This window comes from Limanda limanda, chromosome 7, assembly GCF_963576545.1.
Source record: "Limanda limanda chromosome 7, fLimLim1.1, whole genome shotgun sequence".
Classification (NCBI taxonomy): Eukaryota; Metazoa; Chordata; class Actinopteri; order Pleuronectiformes; family Pleuronectidae; genus Limanda; species Limanda limanda.
This window is the reverse complement of record NC_083642.1, coordinates 21,115,067-21,126,575: the sequence shown is the minus strand read 5'-3', so window position 1 is coordinate 21,126,575 and position 11,509 is coordinate 21,115,067. Positions and strand designations below refer to the sequence as shown.

At 40.8% G+C, this 11,509-nt stretch overlaps 1 protein-coding gene and 1 non-coding gene across 2 annotated transcripts; one reads left to right on the top strand and one right to left on the bottom strand.

The window, feature by feature from the left end:
* Window positions 1-2,998: 2,998 nt before the first annotated feature.
* Window positions 2,999-3,112, bottom strand: LOC133007906 (U5 spliceosomal RNA). Its single transcript, XR_009680198.1, has one exon. It is a non-coding gene; the product is annotated as a U5 spliceosomal RNA (small nuclear RNA).
* A 1,739-nt stretch (window positions 3,113-4,851) lies between these two features.
* On the top strand, window positions 4,852-11,292 carry LOC133005062 (neurexophilin-4-like). Its single transcript, XM_061074649.1, has 3 exons — window positions 4,852-4,939; window positions 5,339-5,445; window positions 10,157-11,292. Exons 1-3 carry the CDS (start codon window positions 4,852-4,854, stop codon window positions 10,991-10,993), a joined length of 1,032 nt encoding a protein of 343 aa, XP_060930632.1. The 3' UTR covers window positions 10,994-11,292.
* The last annotated feature ends 217 nt before the right edge of the window (window positions 11,293-11,509 follow it).

Genomic DNA, 11,509 nt, shown 5'->3' with positions numbered 1-11,509 from the left:
AAAAAACAGGTCGTAGATTTGTTGTGGCGGCCGAGAAGAGCTCATCCTCTTCCCTTTCTGTACGTGATGCAGTAATGACTGTTTACAGCGTTCATCGCAACATAGCGGGACCACAGGAGTGGCACTCGACATTTTGTTTAGCTTTCTTCCAGTATAATAGTCAACTAGCTGACAGGTTACTTCCACCTACTGCCCCGGAGGATAAAACACACGACAAACTCGCAATGCAAATCTAGTTCAGTAAAATGTTCTTTTTATTTAAACTAAATGTTATGAAGGTGACCAACACAATTTGTTGTAAAAAATAAAACACCCGGTTGTGCTTGCAGGATATTTTGAGGTGAATTGGGAAAAAGAAAGAACGCATCTGCACTTGCGCGACTGCAACAGAAAGTCAACAGTCAAATATGAGGAGACGAGGCAATAGTTTGGGTTAATGTTGCAATGTGCACCCTCTTGTGGCCATAGACACGTACTACGTAATCAGTGAACTGCTGCTTCAAGTATTATTTGATAACATGTTTCTATTCTCATCATGTTATGAGACCATCTGGTGAGGTTATATAATAACAATAGTGTTTGTAACACAGCTAATCAGGATCAGCTTTATTTGGAAAAAAGTGAAACAACTGATAAACACACGGTGCAATAACTATTCACACACACTACGTACAGTTAAAGCAGTTACTTCATTTGCAACAAATGTCAAACTGCACTTTTGAATATATATAGTTTTTTACTGTACTGTATTTGACTTTTTTATAGTCAGCTCATTCTACCTTGCTTTTATTTTTGTGTAACTATTGCACTGCTGAGCTGACCTGTATCTTCCTGTCCAACACCTTTCATTGTACTGTTGACCTTATGTTAGCCTGCAAATGAAAAATACAAATTGTAACTTGAAACTTGACTCAGCTTTATTTGCGATGTATGAGTACACATACTTGGATTCTAACTTCAGTGTAGTTGAGCTCAGTGCAGTCACAAAAATAGACACACAATTCTCCACAGGGTACCAGAAACGTCTTCTTCTTCATTAACAGTATTTACCACATAATCAGAATCAGGTTTTATTGGTCAAGTAAGTTTACACAAACAAGTAATTTGACATGGTGAAGTGGCTCTCAGTGTGCTAGCACAGAATACACATCACAAAACAAAACAATACAAACAGTACGATGGTCTAGGAAATAGAAAGAAAAGAAGTGCAGGGATAAATAATAAACAGTATGAGTATTACGGTCATACAGTAGGGGTGAAGTAAATAAATATAATTAAATATAATTATAATAAAATGTAATTCCGGGAGTAATTTTACAGTGGTTATTATAAAGATCCAGGGTTATTGCAAAGTGCCACAGTGGGTTGGCTGTTCAGAAGTGAGACGGCGAGGGGGAAGAAACAGTTTTTGAGTCTGGAGGTTTTGGTGAACAGAGATCTGTAGCGCCTACCAGAGGGGAGGAGACGGAACAGGTTGTGTCCCGGGTGTGAGGGGTCTGCAGTGATCTTTCCTGCCCGTTTTCTGACTCTGGAGGTGTACAGGTCCTGGATGGTGGGCAGGTTGGCACCGATGATCTTTCCTGCAGACCTAACTGACCGTTTGAGTCTATTTTTATCCAATTTGGTGGCCGATCCAAACCAGACAGTTATGGATGTGCAGAGAACAGACTCGATGATTGCAGTGTAAAACAGGATCAGCAGCTCCTGAGGCAGGTTGAGCTTCCTCAGCTGGCGCAGGAAGTACAACCTCTGCTGGGCCTTCTTGATGATTTTATTTATTTATGTAATCTGTATATATATTCATCTGCTGTATATATATTTATAGGCTACAATGTTTATTCATCTGCTGCTGACTGGTCGTTACATAAATTCTTCATCCACCTTATCTGTGCATAATTTATGTCTGCATTTCTTACCTCAATGCACTTCGATCACTTTGGCTCTAACCTAACAACATGAATTAGTGAGATAGAACATACAAGCGATATTCTCCATCTTGTGCCATGTTCTAAAATGGGACAGTGTTTAGTTTTAAAAAGGGCAGCGAGGTAATGATGTCTGATCTACTGAGGGGGCCACATGGTTTTCAAAAGTGCTGCCACACAACGTCTCTCACACCAGTCACCAAGGAAACATATTGATTCGGCCAGGTCTCTCAATAACCTCTGCACTTTGTCAGGGCACATTTTTCACCCTGGTTTGTATGTTTTAAAGGCAGTTTTTTAATCTTCATATTTGATGCATCATATCCTTTTCGTGTTATATCGTGTTAAACCCAGAACAATAATGCAGAGAGTTGAATGTTGCACCAGCCTTAAAAACACTTGAAAAGATTGTTGTTTGTTAAACACATGTATAGTAAAGTATAATTGATTTGAGATGACATTTACCTTTAGTCTCAGTCACTGACCCTCAGGTTCGGGCCTGTATCATTGATAACAAGGCCAAAACAATAACTGAGGTCATGTCCCTGACAGCCGCTGGTGGCCGCTAACACCTTACTACATCCACTGGTAGAACTTCAAACGTACTAGGGACTTTCACAGTCTGGTCCTATATTCTGAAACCAAATTCATTCAGTATTTACCTGCGTTCATACATATCAGTTTTTAAAGACTACTCTTACTTTATGATTTAGGTATATTGAACTGATATTCAACTGTGAGTGGTGTGTGTTAATTCAGCAGCTTTCCTAGTCCTGGTGGTCACTCAAAGCTCTTCACAGTACTTTCAAATACACTAACACATTCATCCAGTGTTTCTATGTGCAGCACTTTGTCGATGAGAAAGAGACAATCCTGGGATCCGTGATTACTGTGGATCTTTCTTCGCTTTCAGGTGCTATCCTAACAAGCTGGATACGCGCTAGAATAAGGTAACTCACTCAAATGCGAGATTTGTTTAATTGGCGTCAGCTCAGGAGTCATAGAAGGAAGTCACCAGTTACAGGCCTTCAGGACTACTTTAAGTTTTTTTTTATATTTGAACAGAGTTAGGAAGCCCAGCTTGCGCCGGGCATCAAAAAATTGGGCGAAACTCTTATTGTTCCTCTCCACGGAAATCTTTAGTAAAAGGCGAAAGATTTATGCGATCTGAAGAGAAACAAGAGTGTACTGACTCCTTCTGGTCAGAGTGCTCCGAGCCATTCTCTGCCTCACCCTCCTCACTTAGGTTTCCATTTTCAACCCCATATCTAAGAATTTTTTTTTAACCTAAATGGATAAAGGATTCGCATTATAGATACCCGTCAGTCAAACCAAAGTCCTGTTTGTGAGAAATACGTGTAAATAGTTTAGTTTAACTGTGGAACACGCGCAATGCATTGTGGGATTTGGCGAACTCCACCACGCCCCCTTAAGAAAATCTCTTCTATTGATTTAAAAAACGATCTCGTTCATTTCATATTTGTAAAACATGAAAACTCTTGAACACGTGCAGCTTTGAAATGGTTTTACGATATGTTTATATAGTTAACGTTCTTCTCTGTGTCGCAGCGTTTACAACGCATGCGCACAAAAATCAGAGATGAAGTGTCTGACAAGATAGTGCTGCGCTCAATCCGTTCAGGACGCTGGTGACATGATATTATAAAGCGTATTAAACTCCATAATGAGATAATTTATACATGACTGCACACTTTAGGTCAACATATTTTGATAGAATAATATGTTTTAAACTATTTGTATCCATTGCTATCTTCCACTCTCTGGTTAGTGTGTACAAACGAAGACACAGGGACTTCTAGATAACAATCTCCAAGAGCAGCTGTTACTAAGGCAGGGCCTCTCTCATATATGCGTACGGGCCACACAGTCGATATGGTACGGGCACGACGATTGTTAAGATTACTCAGGTGGTGTCATTGTGCTCTGTCTGGGTTTACCATATGAAGCAAAGGCTCCTGAACACAGACCACAACATGTGGCCTTACTTCGTGCTTGTTACATTTGGATCCTTTTCTCATTAAATTACAACTTTATTCTTGTAATATCACTTTTTTTCTCATTAGATCAAAACTTTATTTCCATAACATGATGACTTTCTTCACAATTAAAATGTTCATTCTTTAAACTTTCTCATTAAATTGTACCTTATTTCCATAATATCTAACTATATCCTCATGATAATCTGACTTTTCCTGATTATACTACATCCTTATTCTTGTTACATTGTGACTTTTAGCTCATTAAATTGTAACCTTATTTCGTATTATTACAACTCTTAATAACAACTTTATCCTCATGATATAATAACTTTTTTCTCATTAAACAACAACTTTATTCTTGTAATACAGCTTTTTTTCTGAATGATAACAATTGAATTCTTGTAAAATCATGGCTTTCTTCCATTAAATTGCCACTTAATTTTCATAATTGTATGACAATTATGTAAAAATCTCAGAACTTTCTGTCTTTAATTTGACACCAATGGCCTGCTCCATCTTTTTGTTTTGACAAAGACAAATTGCCGCCAGTGTTTAGTCTATTTTAATTGCTAATTAGCGTCTAAACTGATTCAAATAATGAAACGTCCATTTGTTACAGAACAAATGTTTCATAAAGTTGATTTAAACACAAAGACACTTTGCAGACATGAGGTGTGATAGTTGTCAGTGATGAAGCTACATGTAGCCCACAGCTAATGGTGCAGGAGCTCTGAGTCCAGCTCTCTCATTATGCTTCTTTACATGAGACAACTTGTCTGCTCGGCTCCTACATGCAGTGATTTGTTGGGCTGGATTCGCGCTGATAGGCTGAGGCGGTGGCAGCATCTCACCACACTTGTCAGCGCTGTTTTAACATTTCCCGGAGAGAGCACTTGTCATTTTGTCAGCTTCCCCGTGGCTGCAGCATGCGGGGGACAGCGGGGCGGGCTGTCACACTGCGCCCGGCCCGAGCGCGTCTCCCCGGGCTGATGAGTCATAACAAGGGCCGGCCGGGTGCTGGGAATGAGTGTGTGTGTGTGTGTGTGTGTGTGTGTGTGTTTGTGTGTGTGTGTGTGTGTGTGTGCGTGTGCTTCTGCGTGTGTGTGTGTGTGTGTGCGTGTGTAAGCGTGTGTGTGCGTGTGTGTGTGTGCGTGAGTGTGTGTGTTGGTGTGTGTGTGTGCGTGCGTGTGTGTGTGCGTGCGTGTGTGTGTGCGTGCGTGTGTGCGTGTGTGTGTGTGCGTGTGTGTGTGCGTGTGTGTGAGCGCGCGATGGGTGGAGAGAGAGAGAGAGAGAGAGAGAGAGAGAGAGAGAGAGAGAGAGAGATGATGGGAGGGAGGTGGAGAGGGAGCAGCTTCACTCCAGGACTTGGGGGATTGTTGCGTTGTGTCCTCTCTCCCTGTACTTGTGGCTCAGTGGAGCAGCACTTGTTGTGGAGCTGCCTGTGTGGATGCTGCAGGATGAAGTGTGTGTGTTTGAACTTTTTCTTCACCGTCACCTGTCTGTGGCTTCTCCCTCCAGCGGTGAGTGACACCGGTGAACAGCCCCGCGCCTCCACCCCGCAGGGTGGTGTTAGTGTAACCACTGGCAGATTTACGTTTTCTGCACATTTACCGATGCTGTGCTAGGAAATATATACGCTATTTGTTTATCGTTGCAATTTATTGTTTTTGATGTAGCCTGTAGTTTAAGAATTGCTGAAGAAAAATCTCAAATAAGCCCTAGTGCAGTGACATTTCTTTGTTTTATTGCTCGATATCATCCATTTTCTCTTGCATTTACACTCTTTAAAGTTATATATCACGCTGCATGTATTTTCTGTCCTTGTGTCAATCTGTGTTTTGAAAAGTGCTGAAATATATTATTGTTGGTCATCAAATTGCAGCATTGGTGAAAAAACACTGGTGTTGTTTTGCATATGGTTTTTCTTGTTGATAGGCTGTGTGGTTTCTGCGCACTGAAAATCAACCAGCAATTTTTAAAAAACCTTTATGCTTCATTATGGTTTGAAAGGATTCTATAAAACATGGAGACGTTGACCGCAGAGCAAATCCTCCAAATCATTTGAAGAAGTAAACAGAGGTGACAAGTCCACTCAGTAGATCTGTGCTTTGTTGGGATTTTATTGACATTTGCTCAAGACTTGACTTCTTTGATGATTCTGATCTGAAATCTCTCCGATGTTTTATTCTGGGATTGAGACTGGTACTGGTCTTTTGTCCTGATAGGATTTTGACACAGAACTGAACACTTCATGATTTGAGAGAGTGTCGGGGCTCGATCAGAGCTGTCTCATCTGAAATTCACGTACCACCCTCAGATTTGTAATTAGTTCCAGCCATATGCTTGGTAATTCTTAACACTAGTCAATGAATCTGCCGTCCTGTTTTTAATTTAGCTGTGCTGCCTGAGCAGAGGTCTGCACTCTCTGCAACTTTGTCACTGAAGCTGTCAGGTGAATCTTCAAAGCGAGCTCATTTTGTGCTTTATGACTCCAACTAAATGAATCCTCAGTCTATGTTCGTTTGAAAAGTTATATCACCCAGGGGCTTAGGAAACATTGTCACCTCGTCTTTCTGTTAAGTCTGAAAAACAAACACATTCAGTATATTTTTAGCCAATGGCAAGAATGTTCTCTCTGTCCTCAAAAATGCAATTACAGCTCTCAGGTTTCCCAGATTTTTTTCCTCCAGCGCAGGTGCTTTTGCACAGGTGTTGTGTTTGCATCCGCTCCCCCGCCGTTGCTCACTTGCAGTCACGGTGCTGGCATCTTGACACAGAGCCAATGACAAGGCTGTCACACCATGAGCTCCAATTAGGGGTGGTGAGAACAGCCCATAGTTGGAGATTTAGGTTTGTAACAGTAGGCACAGCTGGAGCTCACTTTGTTCCAGGAGGTGGCAGAGATTGGCACATGGGGCGGGAGGTGGTGAGGGATGATGTGAATCCCACTTGCTGGTGAGAGATAATGATACCCTGGGATCTATTTATTCAGAAATCTGGGGGAGAATATTCTTAAACCTCTGCCTCCAACACATGATGAAACTAGAATAAAGTCCTGAACAACAAGTGAGCAGAACTTTTTGCACACCTTCTGTCTCGACTCTCTAGATGTGTTTCTCACACTGCATGAAGCTATTTAATGACCTGACAAGTGAGGTGATCCAATTAGTTTTCACCCTCGACAGTTATTTTTGTTTACATAGTTTTTTTAGCGTCTGTGCAACATATTACATTCGATCACAGGACAATGTTGCAAGTGGATCTGACAAATATCAGTCACATAAATGCACATCCTCATTAATGACTGGATTTATTGGGCTTATAATAAGCTGCTTCATCGATCTAAACAATCACTTCATTTCTGCAGTCGCTCTCCTCTCCTATTTTCTGTGTCATGCTTTTTACAGTTAAGTGGAATTAACCATGTTTCTGTATTTAACTGATGTTGTTTCCTCTGTGAGCAATGTAAATCCAACTGTAACTGGTAGCACTATAAACATATACACAAAAATAAAGAACAGCTCAATGTATTTAATACTTTACTAGTCAATTAGTTGCAATGAATGACGACAGGGCAAGATACGATAAAAAAAGGTCAAGCTACGATACGACAAGCTATGATATGAAAATATATGATATGACACAAGAAGTTGCAAGAAGATATCATACAATACGATAAAAGTAGGACAAGATACGATTAGATACGTCAGGATACATAACGATTTGATACCATTGGATACAACAACATACGATACGAAACGACACAATACCATAAGGTACAATAAGATATTATACAATGCAATATGATATGATAAGGTATTATACGATACAATATGGTACAATACGATACAATTCGATACATCAAGATACACTAAAATACAGCAAGATATGATACGGTGCAATACGATAAATGGAAAAGAAGGGGACATTTGCTGTACTACAACAGCAGCAGAGGGATATTAAAAAAACATGGAATATAATCACATCAGGAAAATATTAAATTAAATTAAAATGTATTTGTATGGCATTGTAATATAACATACACAATCTCAAGGCACTCTACATAGTAATGTCGACACCTTGAAAATTATAGAGAAACCCATTCTACTAGTTTCATAGTTTCCAACAATGACTAACAATATATACAATGCAAATAGGTTTGCACATGGATGATTTTGACATTACAAATACAAAACTATAGAAGTTGCACTGAAAATGGAAGAATTGCTGAGTTTAAATTAGATTTCACATGAGTAAATTAATTATTTGTTACAGTAGATACCTTTATATGGTGAATTTACATTAATGTAACAGCAACGACTGGGATGATGAAACAGTTGCAAATAAAACTGAACTGCTCCCCACACTAGTGACAAGGTGAATCCAGGTAAAAGCCCAATCCTTAAAACAGGAAAGAGAAGGGATTATATTATTTTTGTCTTTTTGAGACAGACAGAGAAGCTCACTGTGAAAGAGAGGCTGCGGACAGTTTGCACATTTGTTCACCTTTACGTTATAAATGGTGAATGAGCATCAATTTCAGCAGTGACCTGTGTGTTGACTGTGTCCCGGTCTCTTCTACAAACATATTGATTAATAAGCCAATGGATTCAGTTCATTATCAAGGTCACAATGAAAGGAGGATCGGGAGTTTAAACAAGGCAACAAGAGTACGAGGGAGGACAGCCAAATTAAAACGTGTCCATGGAAATAGGGCTTTGACATTGTGTGTGGGCGTGTGCATGTTCCTTCCTGCAGTCCTTGCCTGAGGGGGCTGACCTACAGTATCGATCACAGTCAATCTCAATTTGCTCTCGTTCAGGGGATCTGACACGTCGAAGCGTAATTATTTTGATCGATTAACTGCTTCCTTGTAAAGTAGCTGCAGTGAAAACTGTCCTTCATCTGCGGTCGTCCTGGTGATCTAACGGGCTTTCTCCCCCTAATCTGTCTTGTCACTTTTTATTCTGCAGAGCTAATAATGATATGCTAGAGCTGCCTGCGAGCATGATGACTGTGGAGTGATATAAACACATATCTAATGTTGCTTTTTTGAGGTACTATTTTGCAACTTTAACTAGCCATCTGTGAGATATCATTCAGATGAATCCAGGAGAAGCATCCCCTTGAGACTTAACAGACAGTGTTTCTATGCGAAGCTGCAGGGGGTGTTATAACACAAAGAGGGAGTTTAACTCTGAAAGGACTGAACTTCTGGAAGAGGCGACAGACTGGTGAAGCCTCATATTAAATTCAGAGCTTGAGTGCTGCTCGTTGATGGTGACACGCTGCACTGAACATATGTTTTCATGCTGTAGAATTTCCTTTTGGTCTTTGCTTTTAATTGTACATCCAGAGCACGGCGAGGACCCAAATGCAGATGAGACACTCAAGGACAGATCAAAAAATATATCTTTGATAAGACCAAACAGGTTCGGGACACAGAACGTCAGAGGTATAAAAAAACCATGACGTAAAAAGGCAAAGGTAAATAACGGACTAAGAAAAACATAACAAGACGAAAGGCAAGGAACATAGAGGAACACAGGGTTTAAATACAGAGGTTAACTTGATTGGCACGCAGTAGAGTACATACATCCACCAAGGCCACACAGTCCTCTAATGAAACCACATTCAAAAAATAAAAAACTGACCGTACAACAACAGAAAAAACACAACTCAACTCAAGAATCAAACAACAGAGACACAAATCCAAAAAGTCTATAAATACAATTAAAAGAAATCTGTCCACAAGAAGTTATGTGAAAATTCTTTCAAAAGAAAACAAAGGCAGTAACAAGACATTAAGGTTTTTTTCACCCTAAAAACAGATTTAATCACCTGGACTTGTGAAGAAATTAGTTTCGAGAGTTCCATCTCAAAAATATCAGAATTGTTGTGTTTGTTGTGCTCACAGCAAAGGTTGACAGCAACATGTCAGTGCTCCCATGGATAACTCTGGATGAACCACATACACACTGTCAGAAGATTTGATAGAGACTATTTCTTTGGTATCCACAGTAACAGAGAAGCTATTTGTGGAAAAAGAGTTTATTAATATGACATCTAATTGTTCAGTTGTTTAAAAATCACAAACAAAAGTTGGTTTATATCTAATGGGTGGTGAGAGCAATATCAGACCTCAAAACCAAGACATTTTGAACCAGATCTACTTTATTTTAAAAACCAAATGTCACAGCTCGTTATTAACGTTTTGATTCTTCTCTGCAGGTCCAAGAAACAGTGAATCCCTTGGACCAACAGTGGAGGGAGGGAGGAGGAGGAAGAGAAGACGCTGTAGGAGCTGCACTGAAGGTGAAACACATCTCCAAAGATTTGCAGATCATCTCCACCAAACACAAAACGCCTGCTCACGGCTCGCTCAGCCCGTACGGCTGGCCGCAGAACTTCTCCCAGGCCTTGGATCAGTATCTGTACCGCCCTGCTCCCAGAGCTCCCGCCAAAACATCCACCAAGGCCAAGAAGATCCTGGGCTGGGGGGATTTCTACTTCAACGTGAAAACCATCAAGTTCAGCCTCCTGGTGACGGGGAAAATCGTGGACCACATCAACGGGACTTTCAGCGTCTACTTCCGCCACAACTCCTCCCGTCTGGGGAACATATCCGTCAGCATCGTCCCGCCCTCCAAACCTGTGGGTTGGGAAGTTCTGCCTCCTGTGACTCAGAGCGCTCACACCAAAAACTCAGTCCTGGTTCCGGTAGTGACGCCCTCGAACCACAGCCTGTCTCACTCCACCAGCTCCACCCCTCCCGACCAGCAGAAGCAGCAGCAGCAGCAGCCGGATGTGATGATGGTGACCGAACTCAACTGCAGGATTGAGTACCAGAGAACCAACCGGTCGAAGAAGACCAAGCCCTGCCTGTACAACCCGGGGCAGACGTGCTACTCAGAGAACACCCAGTCACAGGCGGCCTGGATCTGTGCCAAGCCCTTTAAAGTGATATGCATCTTCATCGCCTTCACTGGCACCGACTACAGGCTGGTGCAGAAGATCTGTCCAGACCACAACTATCAGACGGAGCAGAACCAGCAGCACTTCGGATGATGGACTCTGTAAAGCTGAATCTTCGAACACTGACTTTTCAAATATACTGTTTTTTAAGATGTTAAAAACACATGAGAGCAGTTTGAGCCCAAACTGATTTCTAGCTTACACCCAGTGCAATGTGGCATGTTACGCACAACGCCCCCCCCATTCATTAAGAGACTATGCTTCAGACCATATACTTATTTATAATGCAGTAGAGCCCAATGGGTTAATAGCAGAAAATGTTTATAGTGAGTTTGAAAATGTGAGTTTTGTGTTGTAACGACACTCACCCACTGAACAGCTCCATGTTATATTTAACTTCGTATACAGTGTTTAATTGAGTTTTGTTCTTTGAATATGTATCAATAGATGTCAAGACTTTAAATCCTAATGATTTGCTATTTGAAAAATGTGATTTCTTGCCTCGTTAATAAAACAAAATGTACATTTCCAGTTGAGACTTCAGGGACAGAATTATCCGTAGTTTTGTAAAAATGAACTGACTTCAAAAGGTTTTTAATGAAAATGAAA